This window comes from Schistocerca nitens, chromosome 1, assembly GCF_023898315.1.
Source record: "Schistocerca nitens isolate TAMUIC-IGC-003100 chromosome 1, iqSchNite1.1, whole genome shotgun sequence".
Classification (NCBI taxonomy): domain Eukaryota; kingdom Metazoa; phylum Arthropoda; class Insecta; order Orthoptera; family Acrididae; genus Schistocerca; species Schistocerca nitens.
The window spans coordinates 712,454,579-712,478,204 of record NC_064614.1 but is presented as its reverse complement, the minus strand read 5'-3'; the positions used below and the strand labels follow the sequence as shown (position 1 = coordinate 712,478,204).

The window sequence follows — 23,626 nt, the reverse complement described above, 5'->3', positions numbered from 1 at the left end:
GTGTCCCGTCATCTGACATTCGTGGGGATGTATGTAAGAGGCTTGTGTCGTTGTGGTGGGATGCTTGGTCATCCCTCCAAGGAAACAAGGTCCGGGCAGTAAAACCGCTCCCAACTGCTTGGACAACATCCTCCCGACCATCTCGGCGCGAGGAGGTCCTTCTGACCAGGTTGCGGATTGGGCATTGCCGGTTTAGCCACCGCTACCTGCTCTCCGGTGACCCAGCCCCGCAGTGCCCTTGTGGTCAGGCATTAACAGTGCGCCATGTTTTATTGTCGTGTCCCCGTTTTATTCATTCTCGTGTTGTCTTGTGTCTGCTGTCTACCTTACAGGAACTTTTAGCTGATGACGCTCGAGCAGCTGCTCGTATCCTTAGTTTTATTACATTGACGGACTTGTCCAAAGAGATATAACTCTTTTATTTTGTTTATCTGCGCCTCTGTAAGTACTTTCTGGTGTTGCCCCTTGAGTTTTTTTTCTACCTATTAGTGCACTAATGTTTGTAACTGGGCGCTACCAACCGTAGTAGTTGAGCGCCCTAAAACAAAAAAAAAAAAAAAAAATAAAAATAAAAAAATAAAAATAAAAAAAATAAAAAAAAAATCCTCCTCCTACAGCTCTCCCCATCGGCAAGAAAATGGGGTTTCACAGGGTTCCGTGCTCAGTGTCGCTCTCTTTCTGATAGCCATTAATGGTCTAGTGACAACTGTTGGGCCAACAGTGTCCCCCTCTTTGTATGCTGACGATTCTTGTATCTACCTCGTCTCCTCTGTAATGGGCGCTGCAGAATGCCATCTACAGGGGGCAATCTGTTGGGCCCACTCATTGGCTCTCTCCCATGGCTTTCAGTTTTCGGCAGCCAAGACTTGTGTCATGCATTTCTGCCATTGCCGTACAGTCCATCCCCATCCGGAACTGGTCCTCGATGGCCAGCCCCTTGCGGTGGTGGACACCCATCGCTTCTTGGGTCTGGTCTTCGATGCCCGGTTGACATGGCTCCCTCACCTTTGTCAGCTGAAGAGGACGTGCTGGTTCCATCTCAGTGTTCTTAGGTGCCTGTGCAATACCACCTGGGATGCAGACCGCTCTGTTCTCCTGCGATTGTATCAAGCGTTAGTCCAGTCTCGTTTAGACTATGGAAGTCCTGTCTATGGTTCTGTGTCGCCTTCGACACTGCAGATCCTAGACCCCATCCACCACTTTGAGGTCCAACTTGCAACTGGTGCCTTCCGGACTAGCCCTGTACTTAGCCTTCTTGCAGAGGCGGGGATTCCGCCACTGCGAGTTTTGCGCCAGCAACAGCTGATATCTTATGCACTCAGCATTCGCTGCACCCCAAAGCACCCTAATTATGGTCTCGTTTATCCAGACATGGAGTACACACTGCCACAGTGGCGGCCACAATGTGGGCTTACCATGGCTTTCCGCATTCAGTCGCTCTTTTCTGAGCTCCATCACTTGCCTTTACCACCTCCTCTCTTCTCTGCTCATGCACATACCCTTCCATGGTGCGCCTCTCGGCCGCAACTCTGTCTTGATCTCTCAATCAACTCGAAGGATTCTGTCCCTCCGATGGCTCTTCGCCACCAGTTCTCCTGTCTCCTCAGTCCTTTTCAGGGTTCAGACTGATCTATACTGATGGCTCCATGGTCGCCGGCCGCACTGGTTTTGCGTGCACCTATGCGCGATGCACGGAACTTTGCTCCTTGCCAGATGGCTGTAGTGTTTTTACTGCAGAATTGGTAGCCATCTTGCCTGCACTGGACCATATCTGCTCCTGCTCAGACTGTCCTTCACTATCTGTAGTGACTCATTGAGCGGTTTGCATGCTATCGGCCAGTGCTTCCCTCGCTACCCGTTGGTCATCACTATCCAGGACTCCCTTTCTCTCCTCACTCAACGTGGATGCTTGGTGGTTTTCATTTGGACCCCAGGCCATGTTGGGATTCCTGGCAATGAACTTGCCGATCGCCTGGCTAAATTAGCTACTACCAGGCCATCTCTCCGTATTGGAATTCCAGAAATAGACCTTCGCCCGGCATTACATCATCAGGTTTTGGGCCTTTGGGATGCAGAATGCATCACTCTTTTTTCGCTGAACAAGCTCAGGGCAGTTAAGGGTTCTACAACTCCATGGCGGTCCTCCTTACGGGCATCTCGTAAGGCCTCTGTCGTCCTCTGCCAACTCTGCATCGGCCATACTTCTTTGACTCACAGTTATCTCCTCCTTTGTGAGGACCCCCCTCATTGTGGGTCAATGTTGACTGTGGCTCTTATTGTACTGCCCCAATTTAGCCACCCTACGTCATACTTTTAGCTTTCCAGAATCGCTACCCCTGGTGTTGGCTGACGATGCCTCAGCGGCAGATCTCGTTTTACGTTTTATTTGTGATGGGGGCGGGGGGGGGGGGGGGGAGGGGTTATTGTTTTATTCAAGGAAGGGGCCTTCCACCTTATTGGTGAGTGGAGGGGATGGCAGGCTTTCATGCTCCCCCTTCACCCCGACTGGATTAGCTTCAACTGGGCTTGGTGGTTCCCCCCGGCCCTATACCTTCCCACTCCTTTCCTCGTGGGGATTGTTATGTCCTGAGCATCTATCTTGTCTCCTGTGCTTCTTCCTTCCTGCCCCTGTCATTAGTCACTTTCTTTCCCTCACCTCGTCTTCTGTCCTTTTCCTTCCTTCCCTGTCAATAGTTTATCGTTTTATGGATGTTGTAATTCCCTCTTTTAATGTGGGATTTTATTGGTTTTAGTTAATCTCAGGTTGGAGGGACTGATGACTGCGTAGTTTGGTCCCTTCTCCAGCCAACCAACCAGATCAGGCAAATTTGATGCTTAAGACATGAACAGAGTTCACTGTAATGCTCCTCGAATCACTGTAGCATGATTTTGGCATAATGACATGAACGGTTATCAGGCTAGAAATAACATCTTCCACCAGGGAAGGCAAGCCCTCATTATCATCACAGGTCCCATGGAAGTGCAAGTGAGTACTCCCCTGCCTCCCCAAATAGCATAATACCATCCCATTCAGCCTGCAACTGTTGTATGATTCACGTTTTGAGTTGCAGTTCCATTTGGATGATAACATATTTGGACCCAACTAATCACTTGGAGTTATAAGGAATATGATTCATCCAAACAGGAAACACATTTCCATTTATCCACAGTCCAATATCAATGACCCTGTGTCCATTGCAATCATAACTGACTATGTTGTTGGGTCACCTTGGTAACACACAGCTGTTATCTGCTTCAGAGTCCTATGTTCAACAATGTGTGCTGAATGGCACACTTAGAAAAACTTGTGCCTGTGCCGGTATTGTACTTGTCATTGGATCTGCCACAGATTGCTGCCTTTTTAGCTGTACAGAGTGGGCAAGCCTCCAACTTCTGTGTTCAGTGATGAGGTGTGGACATGGGACATCTTGTCACATGTTCATGGTTTCCCTGTACTTCAGCTAGTTTTTGCGGGTGATCACAAGAGTAGCATGGGAACACCTGAACAGCTTTGCTGTCTTCTAGGCATTGTGTCATATCAATCTGCCCTTCAAAGTCACTTATATCAGTGGATTTCCCATTACACCTGTATTGTCACTAAGCTGATACCCCATTAGTATCTACGTAGCTTATGTACCTCCCTTACTGCATCAAGTGCTTGCAATGCCTCAAGACAGAATTCAGTCTCACTATAGGCAGTGGTCTTAATATTTTGGCTCATCACAGTATGTATTTCCACTTCAGTTGGACTCCACAGAACATTCTCATTTTCAAAAGGAACTCTTGTAACATCACTTACGTTTACACATTTTTGAAGTTGATAGTGATGTCTTTTAAGAAGTTATCTTTTTATACAACAAAATCCAGTATGGAATAATGACAGTGTAATGAAAATGATAGGTTTCTACTCATCATGTACTGGAGATATAAGTCGCAGATAGGTGCAACAAAAAGACTCCGAACGAGTAAACTTTCGGCTCAAAGGGCTTCTTCCGACTTAGACAACCCCCGTCCCCCCTTCACACACACACACACACACACACACACACACACACACACACACACACACACACACCTGCAAATGCAACTTGCACACACACGATCACAGCCAGAGACAGTGAAAGTGTGATTCCAGACTGATCTTACTTCAGTCATTTCGGTCCTTGGTATGGTGTCATAACTGTTCCTCAAGATGGATTTTCATATTCCTTATGTGCTCTCTTTTATCAAGCTTCTTGAATGAAATGTGTTACCGGTGCAAAACTGCCAACTCTGCTATTGCATTTTTTTCTGTATGTTCTCATTAGCATTCAGTCTTTGTATTAAAAATGTGGCTATACTGCCTGAAAATGTTAACACCACCTATTCTCCTATAATCATTATGGATTTTCCTGTCGCATTTTCTAATACAGGTATTTCACATTTTTCTTTCATGCAGTCATTAAAAATTCCAATTAGTATTTCTTTTATTGGAATGCTGCTATATTTGGCTAACGCAATCCAAATACCTCCAGGAAAAGAAATTTATTTTTGATAGTTCTCAATACTATGTGGACCTCATTAACCATTATGTCTGTCATACTTTCCTCCGATAACTGCCTTCTGCTCACACATTCCCTGTAGGCTTCTCTCTTCTCATGTAACAGTTCCTGGGAGTACCTATTTTGTTCTTGTGAAAAGTGATGAGATGTGTGTTACACTTTCTTGGCGGATGTTGCTGAACTAGGACAGAACTTTCTTTGCTCTCTTGGTTCTGCTTTCTCCTATTACAAGCTGTTTCTCTTTTGCTCAATTCTTTCTTGACTTTCCAGTTACAGCATAGTCTCCAGAAAATAAGTAATGTAAATTAACTTATCAATATTCATCAACAATGGGAGCACTCTCTGCACCCTTAGATGTGCAATAGTTACTATCTCTGTATCATAGTATATAAGAAAAGGTCATTATGTTTCATTGTGTTCCTGGTCTTGTTGGTTCTAATGTCCTATCTGACAGTCACATGGAGATCATGGTCTGTAAATAATTAATATAATTATCTGAAGTGTTATCAGTTTTGTCAAATATATATGCATTTATTTATGGTAGAATGTGTTTTTTGTTGGTAGCAAAAAGTATCTTCTCTGACCCACAATCCATTTACGTAATAATTAAATGTTGCCCTGGCCATTTTGTGTAAGTTAATTGTTGTAGTGACACCATTAATAACAAAATGTAAAAGCGCTAAGTCATTTCTTGCAAGAAGTATTAAAGATAATAATCTTAATAAATACAGAATGGTGTCTTGTAATATTTTCCATTTCATTTTTCAGGCCAGAGGTACAGTTTTATGAATAATAATTTTTATTACTGTATACGCTGCCATTGCACATAGGCAGCTATACTGGAGCATCAAGCCTCACAGGGGGGGAAAAATAAAAAAAAAAAAAATAAAAAAATAAGCAATTTATTTAACTAGTTTATCGCATAACATAAAAGAGATTTTTTAAAATCCATCATGAGTAAAACGGATGTCTTCACATTGGAATATGTATATTTCTGGTGATAGCACCCTAAAAAACAATTAACTGTGGCTTTTAACCAACATAAAAGAGAATTTTTAACAATACATTTTCATTTCCAATTATCAGAATAATTTATTTCATTCTCTTTTGAAAAAAGGTTACGCGATAACTGGCGCCACGCGTTGGGCGCCAGTTATCGCATAACTTACTTTTTCTGAAAAGAGAGAAAAAAATGTTCTGTTAATTTGGAATGAAAATGTTTGATTAAGGAAAATCTCTCTTTCCTTCATTAAAACCCACGGCTAAATTTTCTCAGTGTGCTACGGCCAGAAATATCATGCATATTTCAACGTGAAGACATCCGTCTTACTCGCGATGGATAAAAAAATTATCTTCCTTTAATGTTACGTGATAAGCAAATTTAATATGACATTCAAACAATTATTTTTCTCTTTGAGGCTTGATGCTCCAGTATAACTGCCTACCTGCAATGGCAGCGTACGCAATTAAAATAATTCCTTTCAATAAAACTGTACCTCTGGCCTAAAATGAAATGGAAAGTATTGTGAGACACCGTTTTATATTTACTGAGACTAAATCCTGTCAATATTTTCAGAATTAAATAGCTATGAAGAAATTGTTATCAATTTTAACAGCAATGGCGTTGCTTCAACAATGCAATTACAAATGGCCAGGGCAACATTTAATTGTTACATAATTCATTAAATAAAGGGGGCAGGGAAGGTACTTTCTTGCTATTAACAAAAACACATACTGCATTAAATACTGACATATATATTTAACAGAAATTCTACATATAGTAGAAACAATTCTTAACAGACCGTAATCGAAATGCAACATCAGAACCAACCAGGCACGGAAGAAGAAGAAGAAGAAGAAGAAGAAGACAATGAAATCTTTTCTTATATACTATGATAAAGAGATAATAGTAATTACAATTCTCTGCTCCATTGTTGTCATCCATCAATAAAGTAATTTACATTACTTTTTTCAAGAAGCGATGCTCTACAGTTCAGCTAATTATATTTTTCCCTGGTCTTCTGACTGCCTGTACTCAACCATTCCTCTTGTCCAGTTTTTTTCAGAGTAATCAGTTCTTCAGCCAGCCAGTTGTTGAAATTTTTGTTATATCAGTAATGATATATGAGGTATTCCAAAATGATTCACCTGATTTCACAAGACTGCATCTTCTACATAAATGAATATAGAAACTTATGGTAAATTTTAACTTGTGCATTGAAACTAAACAGCCAGTCATGAGTTGCCAGTTCATGTGATTGCCAACAGGGGTCTCACTAGTGCAACTAGCTTGCTTGTGGTGCAATCAACTTGCTTGCTCACTCGTTCATTAACCATTGTTCGTCTTATCGAGGTGGTGCTGACACACCATCAAAAGGAGATTTGTATTCTCTACTTAAACAGATGCACTTGCATGTGAAAGCATTTCTTAACAGTGGAATGTCTCTATTGTGTGGTGGCTGTAAGGGGCATAAGGATCTTGAATTAGACCATTGGCTGCATGGTAGCCTAACCTCACAAAAGTAGACAATCTCGCAGAAGTATGGGATGATTTTTACAGTTGGAGGCTGTTTCGGACTTGAGAAATGTGATGCAATTTAAATGTTTCATATTTTAATATTAAAACAGTGTGGCATGTTTGGCAAAGTATGAAATGAAATGTATTCTGGGTTATCCATCCACTAAGCTTCCTGATGCAGTATAAATTCTAAAATAGGTAATTGAGTTTCTGTCTGCGGTAATGTAGATAGATAATTAAACTTTATGGTCATATTCAGACTAGAATGAGCACTAGTGTTATTTAAATTGCTTTGCGGTCTATCTGTTTTGAATTATCGAGTGTTTTCAAGCATGGTTGTAATTACAGTATTTCAACAAACTTGCTATACAAGGTGTCCCAGGTGGAAGGGTCAATGTTCAGTGATATGACAAGAATGTTCATTTGAAGCAGAAAACTTAATATGGAGATATGCTGTATACCGAATGGTTTTTGAGAAAGAAAACATTTAATGTACATTGTTATTTATTTTGTATATTGTTCAGTTCACTATTAGGTTTACATATGTACAACAGTTAGTAAACATTACAACAGGCATTTACAAAATATCCATTGAAAAATATGTATTTTTAATTCATTCACTGCTAAGCACTATCATAACATCTCATTACAGCGGTTGTACAGTTCACAATAAAGCAAATGAAGATTGCCATTTAACCAGTGACAAAATTTAAATTTTGTGACGTTTTTGCCAATGCAAAGATTTTGGATGTGCTTTATGTGAAATGCGTGAAAGTTTTCTGCATGTAATGTTTGCTATACCTGTATTAGTCAGACATTCATAAATTCCTTTCAAGAAAAAATGATCACCTTGAATGACTAGATAGGACATTCACATTCACAGGACATGTAAATAAGTACATTCTCCAGAAATGATCAGCATTTCATTCACCTCGGTTCAACATGTGTCCTGTTGCCTAGTAGCACAGGGTCTGCCATGTGCCCTGATAACTTGTTCCGTGTGTGATGGCATTAACACATATAAGGTGTGAATGGCATCCTGTGTTGCATTTGCTGCATTCACGTGGTTTCAAAGTTCATCTGTGATGGTTGGCATTGGGTCACAGTTCTGCATCCATCATTTCACCTTATCCTACACATCTTTGATTGGCAGCAAGTCTGTTGGGCCGGGGCAAAAGGCTGACATCCTCTGACGCCAAGAAGGCACATGTTCACACAGCGACATGAGGTTGTGCATTGTCTTTTTGAAAAATGGCATCTTGGATGTTATGCAGAAAGGATGTGGCTATGGGTTGCAGGATGTCATTCACGTAGGTCGCACTGGTCACAGTGCACTGGACAGGTACCAACTGTGATTTGTGGTTGTACCCAATAGCATCCCCCAGCATAAGACCTTGAGTTGGCACTGAATGTCCTGTGCGAATGCAGTAACTGTGATGCCATTCTCCCGTCTGTGGCAAACCAAAATGCAGCCATCATTTTCAAACAAACGGAACCTGAATTCATCTGAAAACACCATCCGATGCCATTCCTGTCCCCAGTGATGTCGTTCCTTACACCATTGCCATTTAGCATGTTTCTGCACATTCGCCAAAGGTGGACGGAGAGGTGGACGATGCGCATGTAACCCGTGCTGTAATAAACAGCGACAGACTGTTGCCCATGATGGTGTATACGATGAGTTTCACTCTTCCACCATTGTGTCAGAGCCAAGGAGGACGCAGATCTGTCCTGGAATGCCATTCGCAAGAGGTGTTGATCTTCTTGGGGGCCGGTCTTTGTGGTGCGATCTGACCCATCTTGTCAAGTTCTACGACCTTCCGTGAACCATTCTGCAGACACTCTTTGCACTGCCAAAATACTTCGCTCCACAGGAGCAGAAATTTCCCAGATGGATGCATCACATTCTTTCATACCAATAATGTACCCAGTTTCAAACTAATTGATTTGACAGTACAGTTTGTGCATGTATCTGTGAGGCATCCAGCATGTATGGTCAAGTCACACTGATCCGTTACCTCCAGTTTATAACGACAGTGAGAGCCGCAGGCACATTTTACCAGCACGTGGTGTTGCGCTGTGATATCAGTGTTGTCCTTGAACCTGTGGGCCAACATGATTCAGATGCTACCTATTTCTGCAGAACACACTTGTGTTTATGTGCTGTGAATATGAACATCCCATCTCTCGTCGTTCCAAGCATTCTGTTTTTTCGGAACATGAGAGTGTACGTGCAGAAAGACACTGTGTGCTGGTAGCAGGACTTTGCAGCACCATTTCAGTGATGCATTGCTGTTCCTGTTGAACTATGTGTTTTGAACAAAAATGGGAAGTGGGAAGAAGATATGTTACATACAGTGGGCTGAAAACTGGTAAACACTCTGTGATCAGAATTCAATGTGTCAGAAAGTGCCTATGCTATTCTTAGATGGCAGAAGAAGCACTATTTTTCAGAAGCCATGAACATACACCACATCTGAATATTCTTCGATAGTAGAGTTATGTGGTATTTTAGCCAGTGTGTGTACACACACAGCTACTGGTGCTTCTCTCAGAAACATACTTGATCAGTTGCACCACTTCATTCACAACACAGCATGGATAACTGTGTGTTTGAGCTAGTTTAATGGCAGAAAGATATCCGAGCAAAGAAGTTGAAACCAATGAGGTAGGTCGGGCTATAGTGAAACATCAGTGAGATTGAGTGGGTGAGAGATGTGTGTGTGTGCCAGCAGCCCAAAAACAAATGTGCATTAAATGTGTTGTACCTCAGGAAGCATTTGGAATAGGCCATATGTCCATTGGGAGTTTTTTGTTTCAAATGAGTGTTCCTGTCATACCCTTAAATATTGACCATTTCTCCTGGGACATCCTTTATTAGTCTATTGTTAAGATATTGTGTATGTGTAGGTATCACAGATAGTACTTTGAAGTTTGATGTTCAATTATAAGTATTATTCACTAAAACAGAGCATGAAAACTTCAACCAATGAGAGAGATACCCAGCAGCATATGATTTAGAACTCAACAACCAACCAGATTGTTTAGTAAATCTACTGATACCCAGTCTAAAGAGTTACATTGTGATGCACATAAAAGATAAACCCTTGTAAAGTCAAATGGTTCTTTTGGAAACACGACCCTCATAGTTCACTGTGTAAGTTAAAATTTACCCCAGGTTTCTATCTTTATTTATGAAGATGTTATAGTCTTGTGAAATCAAGTAAATCTTATTGAAAGAACCTGTATTTCTGGAAATTGTGAAGAAAGGGATGCAATGTGAATTGCTATTCCCTAGTTATTATAAGAATTTATTGGATATATTCAATGTGGAAGATTGCTAAAGATTGACTGGCTTTCAAAACGGGATTCTGTCAAAGGTAGTTAATATCCATATAATAGAGGGAAACATTCCACGTGGGAAAATATATCTAAAAACAAAGATGATGTGACTTACCGAACGAAAGCGCTGGCAGGTCGATAGACACACAAACAAACACAAACACACACACAAAATTCAAGCTTTCGCAACAAACTGTTACCTCATCAGGAAAGAGGGAAGGAGAGGGAAAGACGAAAGGATGTGGGTTTTAAGGGAGGGGGTAAGGAGTCATTCCAATCCCGGGAGCGGAAAGACTTACCTTAGGGGGAAAAAAGGACGGGTATACACTCGCACACACACACATATCCATCCACACATATACAGACACAAGCAGACATCTCACAAGCAGACATATTTGAAGACAAAGCACCTTCAAATATGTCTGCTTGTGTCTGTATATGTGTGGATGGATATGTGTGTGTGTGCGAGTGTATACCCGTCCTTTTTTCCCCCTAAGGTAAGTCTTTCCGCTCCCGGGATTGGAATGACTCCTTACCCTCTCCCTTAAAACCCACATCCTTTCGTCTTTCCCTCTCCTTCCCTCTTTCCTGATGAGGCAACAGTTTGTTGCGAAAGCTTGAATTTTGTGTGTGTGTTTGTGTTTGTTTGTGTGTCTATCGACCTGCCAGCGCTTTCGTTCGGTAAGTCACATCATCTTTGTTTTTAGATGTAGTTAATATCCGTATATTTAACTTGAAACCTGTAAGCAGATTTCTTTCTATATAATTTCAATATATCTTCCCTGATTTTTCAGGAATGCACTATGCTTGTGGCTGTTTATAGCAACATTCAGAAACTTCCAGCCTGTCAAGTATTTAGAATCAGCCACACAGACTGGACAGTAGAAGGTGTAACACTCACACCAGTTGGATACCTTCTAGAACCCTCAGGTGAGCTGATAATTTTCATTTTAATTTGCAGTATTATGTTTTATTAATTGATCTGTGTTGTTGCATTTGTATTTAGGTAGAAGCCACTGATGGTTTTTGTGGAGACAAAATTGTGTGTGTGTGTGTGTGTGTGTGTGTGTGTGTTTCTATTGCTTAAATTTGACATTTCCATTAATTTTTAGAATACACTCGAACAATAGGAATACATTTGCTGAAAATGAGAATTATATATTTTTAGCTATTAAAGAGCTTAAAAGTTTGGGCTATTGCTCTCTCTACCAGCAGTTACTTCTCCAAGAAATATTTCATGGTTGACATTATTTGCATCAGATTTGAGCTGTTACTCATTTTCAGGTTATAAATGACTAAAATATGACTTAAAAAATTTTATTTTGGTTCTTTGAGAAATGCACATAGCTACTCTAGATTGAAATACTTGAGAAAACAACATTATGACAGAAAGTGAATGGGATAGCCCATGTAAAGAATCTGCCAGTGACTTGCTTCAACAGTACTTTAAAAACAGTTTTAAGAGAATTGTAAAATGTGCAGGACTGCAGAAATTATTCCTGTGTCACATTAATCTTGTGAATATCCAGTTACAACATACACTGACTACTTCAATGACTTGCAGGGCTATTTGTATAAATTTCACTGACAGGAGATAAAGTTTTACCTTAGCGCAGAAAATGAATGCTGTTCACAGATACACTGTGTTGTGTAGCACTGAGTTTGGATAAAGTGAATGACATTCAGTGTTCAGGTAAATTAGCACTAAACACACTTGGCAACAGAGCAGAATCAGGAATCGACATGATTATTATGCTTCGACAACAGATATTAATAGTACATAATAGAAAGCAGTATTTATTTTTGAAAGTTTCATGTTGCAAAGGCATAGGAAAATAAGTAGAAGAAGATGCACTCCTCAAACCTGTTCACAACCAAAGAAGATTTATATGAATGTGTGATGTCTGTTCTTTAACAGACGCCACACATTCATATAATTTGATAGGCCTAGCTGGGCAATGAATCCACCTTCTTCAGTACGGATGCACAAATACATCCGACCTCCTGTGGGAACTTCATAAGAGCAAATGTGAAGGAAATGGAAAGTGGCTGTAGATAGGTGGCGCTCAATGGGATTGTGGATCGGCCGTGATACGAGCCAAGATAGTCCGTGCAGTTGCGATAATACAGTGTCCCAGATGTCGTAGTGATTACCACACCTACCTAGTAAGCAGGAGATCCTGGGTTTGAATCCTGGTCCGGTACACATTTTCGTTTGTTGTGGCTGATTCCTTGTAATGTCCCAGTGCAGCTGACAGCAGTGATATCCCCCCCCCCCCCTCCTCCTTTCCTTTCCTTTCCTTTCTTCCCCTCTCCAACTTCAATTTACATGCAAAGTAGAAATTTACTTAGGTCATTATAAGGACACAGTAGAGTGAAACAAAAGTGATAAGGTAATTACACTCAACAGTGGAAAGGCATATGAAGAAGTCCCTGTTGACCTAATGGCCACCGGAAGGCCATGCACTATTACAATAACAAGAAGCAAAACTCTGAGGAGACTGAAGATGACTATAAATCAACTGTGTTCCTTCCATATGCCGGGAACATGTCTTCTAAAATAGGCAGATTGCTTAGGAAGAATAATATTTGTCATTTTCCATCCACCAACAAAAATCAAGGCTTCAGTCGGATTCATTAAAGACGATTTACAATTGAGGAAGGCGGGTGTTTATACAAGTCCCTGTGAGTGTGGCTCTGCATATATAGGTCAGAAGATGCGAATAGTCTAGGAACAGTGCGTAGAACATGAAAGACACGTGTCTGCGGTGACCTTTAAAATCAGCAGTGGCAGAACATTGCATTTCCATGGGTTATTCAATGGAATACAATAATACCAAAATTTTAGCACCAGTTTCCAGCTTCTGGGACTCTGTAATTAAAGAATCCATGGAAATATGTCTTTCTGGTAATTTAATGAATTGTGATAATGGCTTTCAGCTGGATAAAAATTGGAATCCTATTAGTAAAATTATACGATCACAATGGAATCTACATTCTCAGTTGATACGCAGCAATTAGTTTCTTCTTATTTCACCACTGAGGGCAGCACACACAACTTGGCTGCCTCGCACATGTCACCTCCTAACTCAGGCGCCGTAAACTGCCAGTACGATTCACATGTGCAGAATCTGCTGTAAATACCGTGACTACTTCAGGTCTCTTCAGTACTTTGTCTACTCACCTGAGGACGGCCAGATGTTTCTGGGCCGAAATACCATGGCAGAATGTTGATGGGATCTGTCTGCAAATCCGAAAATTAGTGGAAGAAGAAATATACCAGAAAAATTTCAGAAGTCATATAATTTAGGTGGCTTTCTGTGTTAAAAAAACCTTCAGCAGTTAACTGGTTTTGAAGCCACTGCTATTAAGCACTGAAGAAATTGTTAGGGCACAGATAATGGCAAGAGTTATGCACTTGCATTGACTGATTTTTGGCTAGTAAAGATACTGCCAATTGAGTTACACTTTATATTATTTATAAATGGCACACACTATGTGATAAAAAGTACCCGGATGGCCCAAAAAACATAAGTTTTGCATATTGGGTGCATTGTGCTGCCACCTCCTGCCAGGTACTCCATATCAGTGACCTCAGTAGTCATTAGTCATCGTGAGAGAGCAGAATGGGTTACTCCCCGGAACTTCGAACGTGGTCAGGTGATTGGGTGTCACTTGTGTCATACGTCTGTATGTGAGATTTACACACTCCTAAACATTCCTAGGTCCACTGTTTCCGATGGGATAGAGAAATGGAAACGTGAACGGACGCATACAGCACAAAAGCGTACATGCGAACCTAGTCTGTTGACTAACAGAGGCCACTGACAGTTGAAGAGGGTCGTAATGTGTGATTGGCAGACATCTATCCAGACACAGGAATTCCAAACTCGATCAGCATCCACTGCAAGAGTTAGGCTGGAGGTGACAAAACTAGGATTTCATGGTTGTGCTCAAAAGCCACACATCATGCCGGTAAATGCCGAATGATGCCTGGCTTGGTGTAAGGAGAATAAACATTGGATGATTGAACAGTGGAAAACAGTTGTGTGGGGGTGACGAATCATGGTACATGATGTGGCTATCCAATGGCAGGGTGTGGGTATGGCGAATGCCTGGTGAATGTCATCTGCCAGCGTGTGTAGTGCCAACAGCAAAATTCGGAGGCAGTGGTGTAAGTGGTGTAAGAAATCATCTAAAAAGCCATGGCTTACTAAAGGGATAAAAATATCTTGTAAACAAAAAAGTGTTATGCATCTTATAGCCAGAAGTAGTAATGATCCACAAACAGTTAAACATTATAAAAACTACTGCACTGTATTTAGAAAAGTTATTAAAATGTCCAGAAGTATGTGCATTATGTCTGAAATTGGCAAATCTGATGGTAAAAGTAAAACAATTTGGAATATTGTTAAAAGGGAAACAGGGGGACCAAGAACCCAGGAGGACTGTATTTCTACCAGACTCAATGAAAAGTTTGTTAGCAAGAAGTCAGAAGTAGAAAACATTTTTCAGTAATAATTTTTTTAAGTGTTGTAAAGAAGTAGGAGCCAGCTTTTCATTAGAATATGCAAGGCACTGTATGGAAGAGGCAATACCTATGTAATTTGATAAAATTGAAATTCACCCCACCTCTCCTACTGAAATTAGGAAAAGCTCACAGGGAATTGATGGCATTTCCAACAGAGTACTAAAAGCATGTTCCCAGCAGATAAGTAAGATTCTCAGCCACATATGAAGTAGCTCACTGAAGCAGGGTATTTTTCCAGATAGACTGAAATATGCTATTGTTAAACCATTGCATTAAAAATGGGATAAGTGTGATGCTAACTACTGCCAAAGCTCACTTCTGACAGCTTTATCCAAAATTGAAAAAGTAATGTGTTCAAGAGTAGCGTCACATATTTGTAAAAGTGTAGTACTAACAAAATGTCAGTTTGGTTTTCAGAAATGCTTTTCAACAGAAAATGCTATCTATGATTTCACTGATCAAATATTAAATGCATTGAATAACCGAACATCACCCATTGGGATATTTTGTGATCACTCAAAGGCTTTTGATTGTGTGAATCATGAAATTCTTCTAGATAAGCTTAAGTATTGTGGTATGAATGGGACAAATGGTTTAATTCATATTTTACTGGAAGAATGCAGAAAGTTGAAATTAACGGTACAGATAGTCTGCAAAAATCAGCTGAGGCCTCTAACTGGGGAGGTATCAAGAATGAGGGTTCAGTCTTGGGTCTGTTATTGTTCTTAATATGTAATAATGACTTGCCACTCTGAATTCATGAAGATGCAAAGCTAGTTCTTTTTTGCTGATGATATATGTATAGTAATCACACCCAACAAACAAGAATCAGTCAAGGAAATTGTAAATAATGTCTTTCAGAAAATTATTAAGTTGTTCTCTGCAAATGGACTCTTCACTAAATTTTGAGAAAACACAGTACATACAATTCTGTACAGTAAATGGCATAACACCATTGGTAAATATAGATTATGAACAAAAGTCTGTTGCCAAGCCAGAATATTCAAAATTTCTGGATGTGTGAATTGATGAGAAATTGAATTGGAAGACACACATCAATGATTTGATGAAATTGTTAGGTTCAGCTACTTACACTATTAGGGTTATTGCAAATTTCAGTGATAAACATATCAGTAAATTAGCTTACTATGCCTATTTTCATTTACTTTTTTCATATGGTATGATATTTTGGGTTAATGCATCATTAAGAGAAAAATTATTCATTGCACAAAAGCATGTAATCATAATAATAGCTGAAGCCCACCAAAGATCACCTTGCAGGTATTTATTTACGGAATTCAGGATATTCACAGTACCTTTGCAATACATATATTCACTTTTGAAATTTGTAATTAATAACCCATCCCAATTAAAAAATAACAGTGAAGTGCATAGCTGCAACACTAGAAGAAGGGATTATCTTCACTTTTCTTGGTTAAATCTGACTTTGGCACAGAAAGGGATGAATTATGCTGCCACAAAAATCTTTGGTCGTTTGCTAAATAGCATTAAAAGGCTGACAGATAGCCAACCAGCATTTAAAAACAAATTAAAAGAATTTCTGAATGACAGCTCCTTGTACTCAGTAGATGAATTTTTAGGTATGAAGTAGTAACACAAAATGTATTTGTGTTAAAGTCACACATTCCACATCATAACAAAATGTCACATTCACGATCTATGAAACAAGTATTAATGAATGTGTGTGTGTGTGTGTGTGTGTGTGTGTGTGTGTGTATATGCATGTTGTGGCAATTTTTCATGCATCTCGGTGTTTGTAACATCATCTCCCTTGAAGTGTGTATCATAGAATGATGTATTTGTATAGGTACATTAGCAGCATTTGTAGAAAATATGTTGCGAATCGAGTCAGCACAGAGGAGTAATAAATTTAAACACCAAACAGGATGTAGTAGTTTTTCATGATATTGTATAGCAGAGAGATTTGTAGTAATACAGGGTGTCAACAACCTGGGACAACCAGGAGATCCGGGAATAACCCAGGAATTTTTTCATCCGGGAAAAACCTGGGAATTTTTTAGAATTCCGGGAATTTTTCGTTGTTTAAGTTTTCAGTTAATTTTTTGTAATTTTGACTGGTAAGAACCAATACTGTAACTAAAGGATATTACTGTATCCCGCTACTGCAGAATAATACTGCAGCATTAAACCATGAACGAGAGAAAAAAACGAAAATAAAACTTAAATTGCAAAGGAAATGCACCATATAAAATAACAAAGTGCTCGTACAAGCGTCTGCCAACAGTAAAACGTGTCAAAGGCTTTTTAGTACCTTCTCCCGCTTCTGGCTACAGAAATGTGGCTGTTGGCTGTGTAAGTAGCAGTAGCAGCAACCAGCCACATGGTACCCGGAAAAATTTTCTGGGGCCCAAGCTGTCAGATTCACGCATGCTCAGCAGGCCCGGATCTAGTGGCGGGTGAGGGCAAACCGGGGTATCTGAAGCGGGTGGCAATTTCGAGGGAGAGGGGGCAAATTCATATTCTTGAGGAAAAAAAACCTTGTTTCACAAAGCACCTTAGCATCTAGCGCACGTCGGTCTATCGATTATTCATATGATTTTGAAATGCACCCCTGCTGGTTTTGAACACATTCTAAGTTGATTTCTGAATGAATGAATTGATTATTGAATGCGTACATATTGTACGTGATGTGTCTACCAACTGCAGACAAAACGGTACGGGGCTATACGAGCTGAGCGGAATAAAACTGAACCGGAGAATGCCAACTGCTGCTTGTTTATGTGGTTGATTCGGTTTGCGAATGTTCAATGTTGTTATAATTCCTAGCGAAATCCATAGATTCAGACTACCACAGTGGAAATAAACGACTAACAGAGTGGAAATAAACGACTAACAGGAATAACAGATAAGAAAGATTACGTATTATCTTCTCGGTGTATCCAAAAAATTTTTGGCCAGATCACTACACTTGACAGGGCCAGTTGCAGTCCCCGGCTAGCAACCGCTTAAGTTCCATTCTGGAAGTAGTGCGGCAAACGCATTGTACGAACTCGTCATAATGCCTAACTGGTGAATAATCACTGGATAACTAAACCAGTGATTGTGGCAGGGTTAGTAAAGTTATCTGGAGAATGAGTTTTGACAGTGGTAGGAATAATTACAGAATTAGTGATGACAAGACTGTTAGTTAGAATGAGGAAGGAGGAGAAACATGGACATCACACAAATTATGGAAGAATTTGATGATTCCAAATTTATACAAAAATTTTGTTCTACTACTTTTCGGTCTCGTGCATGAGAAACTGGAGTGCACGAATGAAATGTGAAACAATTTCCTAACGTAAAGCTTTTTACTTGTAGTAGGCCAGATAGGTATTTCCTATTGGTACTTTGTGAATTGTATTGTCGTATTATAAAAAAGCATTTGTAGACTTAGAGAAAGCTTTTGACAATGTTGATTGGAATACTCTCTTTCAAATTCTGAAGGTGGCAGGGGTAAAATACAGGGAGTGAAAGGCTATTTACAATTTGTACAGAAACCAGATGGCATTTATAAGAGTCGAGGGACATGAAAGGGAAGCGGTGGTTGGGGAGGGAGTGAGACAGGGTTGTAGCCTCTCCCCGATGTTATTCAATGTGTATATTGAGCAAGCAGTAAAGGAAACAAAAGAAAAATTCGGAGTAGGTATTAAAATCCATGGAGAAGAAATAAAAACCTTAAGGTTCGCCAATGACATTGTAATACTGTCAGAGACAGCAAAGGACTTGGAAGAGCAGTTGAACGGAATGAACAGTGTCTTAAGAGGAGGATATAAGATGAACATCAACAAAAGCAAAACGAGGATAATGGAATGTAGTCGAATTAAGTCGGGCGATGCTGAGGGAATTAGATTAGGAAATGAGACACTTAAAATAGTAAAGGAGTTTTGCTATTTAGGGAGTAAAATAACCGATGATGGTCGAAGTAGAGAGGATATAAAATGTAGACTGGCAATGGCAAGGAAAGTGTTTCTGAAGAAGAGAAATTTGTTAACATCAAGTATAGATTTAAGTGTCAGGAAGTCGTTTCTGAAAGTATTTGTATGGAGTGTAGCCATGTATGGAAGTGAAACATGGACGATAAATAGTTTGGACAAGAAGAGCATAGAAGCTTTCGAAATGTGGTGCTACAGAATAATGCTGAAGATTAGATGGGTAGATCACATAACTAATGAGGAGGTATTGAACAGAATTGGGGAGAAGTGGAGCTTGTGGCAGAACTTGACTAGAAGAAGGGATCGGTTGGTAGGACATGTTCTGAGACATCGAGGGATCACCAATTTAGTATTGGAGGACATCATGGAGGGTAAAAATCGTAGAGGGAGACCAAGAGATGAATACACTAAGCAGATTCAGAAGGCTGTAGGCTGCAGTAGGTACTGCGAGATGAAGAAGCTTGCACAGGATAGAGTAGCATGGAGAGCTGCATCAAACCAGTCTCAGGACTGAAGACCATAACAACAAACATTATAAAAATGATCATTATTGCCAAAACAGTGTCACTTATTTGGTGTGTGTTACAATTGCTGCACTATTAAGAGAGGCCTATTTTGTTTTATCCTGCACACAGTGACAAAATAGACGTAATCAGATCGAGAAACCACACCAGTCTTGGGTACTAATTGTATTAACAGCGTTTTCAGTATTAGACAACGACATTTACATTTTTCTTGTAGCATAACGTTTGATGAACTTTGGTAAGGTAATAGTTCTTTTGCAGAAAGGAAAGAACGCCATGTAAAGCTGTAGCAAGATCAGAGAGAAAAATCGCTAGGACCTAAGGATTGAAGAAATGTGTACTGTTTTGCCTGTTTCCTGTCTTTACTTGTTTTAGGTATCCCATATTTAATTTTATGTTACACAGAAGAGCAAGTCATTAGCTAATAGGCAATAAAGAGTCCAGATTTTCTGAAGAGTTCTTGTTCTCCTGGTTACAAATAATCCTATCCAGTATTAATTGCTAGGGATTGTGCAGAATGTCAAACCGGCCGACTGGGAGCAGGATAGGCACTACAGGACATTTCAATTTCCACTGTCCTGAAATAGTTTGATGGCATAACAAAATATATACGTTTGAGTTCCACAGCGAAATACAGTGACATGCGCTATAAGAATAAGACCAAATAATGTGTCTTACATTTCCTCGAAGATATGTGTTTTATGTATCAGACTCTTCAGAAAGTTGTGCGCTACAAAATGAACTTATTTTTGAAAAGTCTTTTTATTTTTGATGTTCTGATGCGCAGAGCAGTCTGAGTTATAGGGAAGGGGGTGGGGGGGTTAGTCTCCACATGACCCGTGTTTACAGTTAGTAATTTTTCTGTTTGCTCTTCATTTACTGCTCTCATGTCAAATGAAAACAAGACTATCAAGTGAATTAAAATATATTCGTATAATTACAGAAGGCTAAAATTTGTTACTAGTTTCAGATTTTATTTTATTTCCATCTTTCTGACAGTTAAGCATTAATCACCTTGCAGAACAATAAAGTTATTTTTGTCGGTTTGCTAAAGAAATTTGGCTTTTATTAGGGTTTCCTGCTGAGGCATTGTATTTATTTGAAATGAAGTGTTTAATTCCACACTATTGGCTTGTTTCAACTGTTCACTGTGTTTCAAGTGCACGTTTTCATCTTCTAGCACATATGGCATTATGCCATAACAAAGAACCCAACATGAGATAATACAGTACTGGTACTCGAAGAAAATTTACGTCCCAAAAACCACACTGAAAAGCTTCATATCAGATCAAGGCTTACGTCATTGGGAATCTGGACATACGAATGTGCACTGTCAGGCAAACTATGCATTTTAGTATGGTTCACGAAATTCCGACACTCTTGGGGTATCCTCTGATGTCTTGTTTCTTTTATGACAAGAAGTAAGATCTTTTAATGTTTTACACATACAAACATAAGGGCTTCCTATGTCACTATAGCTGCGCAAGCGCGGTGACGCCTCTTATCTGGCACTGTCTGGCAGCTGCTGAAATGAATCTATTAATGAAACAAGTCACAGGAAAATATTGCGAATTGTTGTTCAAAAAGTGTTATTTTCAAAGTAAATTTCCTTTTACGCAAGATGAACTATGTGCGAGAATGTACAATGAATTTCCTAAATCACAGAGGGTTTGCTCTGTTTTAAAAATCAACTCTTTGATGATGAGCCATTAAGAAGAATTTCTAGCCCAGAAGATCAGAGATTTATGTTGGTATTAAAAATTTTACTGGCGTATTTGTGTGATGTATCTTAAAGTGTAACATGCGCTAAACAAATCAACACTATAAGTGAAAGCTTAGCTTCTCTTGTAGCTTATTAATCTTTGAGACAAATATTATATGCAAAAGCTTTTCTTTTCTTGTAGCAATACTATGTATATTAATTTAAAATATTAAATTTTCCTGTTCTTGGAATTTGAATTTATACTTTTGTAATACGAAAATATGTAGCGTACATGTTGCTGCACATGAAAGATCTTTCCAAAACATGTTTTTTCACCCTGAGTTTCGTTTTCTAAAGTGCCGGGAAATTCTATGCTGCTGTATAAAACCATATCCGTTCAAAGGATATGTTTTACAGTTCTGAGGGAAAGTATACTGTCAGTTAACACGGAAAAAGTGTATTTTCACCCGAGAGAAAATGTATTTTTAACCGGGAGATCCGGGAAAAATCTGGGAACTTTTTTTCCTTGTCCGTGTATACACCCTGTAATAGCAGTTCTTTGCTGTTTTATTTGATATATTCTTTGGATAATTGTGAGACTGATGCTCCGTGCACCTATCTTTACATATCAAAATATTACTTACAAATGTTATTTTTGACATTTGTTTCATAATATATCTCTAATACCTGCTGTCAACAAAAATTTGCAAGTATTGTGTATATTTTACTACAATTTCCAAATATACTTTTTCCATGATAATTGTCCTGTATCCATAACATTGCAGAACAGATACTGGAAAATGGTGTATGACTGAAACTGGCCTTACAATCAAAAACAATTATACTACAACCTCACACATTACAGTATGTGATTTCTATGATTTATCAAATCTGTGAAACACAACCGACACAACCTGTTTCATATTATTGGTGCATCAGTGTGCATGCTAAAACACATAATGCAAGTTAATTACATTTCAAACTATTGTGAATACTAGCTTATGTATAATTTAGTATGAAGTGTGCAGTTGCTGCTATTCAAGCCTAGAGAACATTTCTGTAAGAGACGTTAAATCGTTATTAGTGTCTATCGAAGTCCAAATATAAAGGTTTTAGCCACAGTCTTCATCATTGAAAGAGAGACACGCACCATTCACACACACAAGCAAGCACACCTCACACACATATGACCGCCATCTCCAGCATCTTGAGCTCGAGATGCTGGAGTTGGCGATCATATGTGCGTGAGGTGTGCTTGCTTGTGTGTATGAATGGTGTGTGTGTGTGTGTGTGTGTGTGTGTGTGTGTGTGTCTCTTTTACTGGCCGAAAGCTGTATGCAAGTGTATTTTAATTATACCTGTCTGCACATTGATGTGTTTTCTTTACGTAAGTAGCAATCTGTCTTTTCTTACATTGTTGATATTCCTACCTGAAGTTTCCATTGTTTGAAGTCCAAATAGTTCAATTTCTTGTTTCTTGCCCTGCTGCTAAATATCTGTGAAATGCCCTACTTTTTAGGGGTCCATAACACACTGGGTAAAAACAAACACTTACAGGATCAGTTTGTTGTCTGTCTGTCTGTCTGTCTGTCTGTCTGTGAGACTGTTAAGCCTCCTTTTTCTCAGGAATGATAGAGGTAGCAAGTTGAAATTTGTATCGGGTAGCTAGGTCTACAGTCCCTTTGTGGTGTACAAAATTTAAGCCTGTAACTCAGTACAACCAAAAACTACTACTGACAGACACTATTTCCCCAGGAGCAGGTAGAAGTATCACGTTGAAAATTGTAATATACTAAGGTCTACGTCAATGCAGTCAAAAGATATGGTCATATATGTTACATACTTTGATACTTACAAACTCACTCCTAAAATCTTGTAAACGGACTATGTATACACTATGTGATCAAAAGTATCTGGACACCCCCAAAACATATGTTTTTCATATCAGCTGCATTGTGCTGCCACCTACTGCCAGGTACTCACTATCAGCAACCTCAGTAGTCATCAGACATCGTGAGAGAGCAGAATGGGGTGCTGTGTGGAACTCTGCTTCAAACGTGGTCAGTTGATTAGGTGTCACTTGTCATATGTCTGTACAAGAGATTTCCTCACTCCTAAACATCCCTCGGACCACTGTTTCCGATGTGATAGTGAAGTGGAACTATGAAGGGACACATACAGCACAAAAGTGTACAGGCTGACCTCGTCTGTCGACTGACAGAGACTGCCGACAGTTGAAGAGGATTGTAATGTGTAATAGACAGACATCTACCCATACCATCACACAGGAATTCCAGACTGCATCAGGATCCACTGCAAGTGCCATGACAGTTAGGCAGTAGGCGAGAAAACGTGGATTTCATGGTTGAGCGGCTGCTCATAAACCACACATCACGCCGGTAAATGCCAAATGCCCCTTTGCTTGGTGTAAGGAGCATAAACATTGGACGATTGAACAGTGGAAAAATATTGTGTGGTGTGTCGAATCACGGTACACAATGTGGCTATCCGA

General features: G+C 39.6%; 1 protein-coding gene across 3 annotated transcripts in view; it reads left to right on the top strand.

The window, feature by feature from the left end:
* LOC126259870 (dipeptidyl peptidase 9) overlaps positions 1–23,626 on the top strand; it is a 203,654-nt gene that overhangs the window by 122,299 nt on the left and 57,729 nt on the right. For all 3 annotated transcript variants that reach the window (XM_049956949.1, XM_049956939.1, XM_049956932.1), the window contains one exon: positions 11,196–11,331. In XM_049956949.1, coding sequence (XP_049812906.1) covers positions 11,196–11,331 — 136 coding nt within the window. The remainder of the gene's footprint in view (positions 1–11,195; positions 11,332–23,626) is intronic.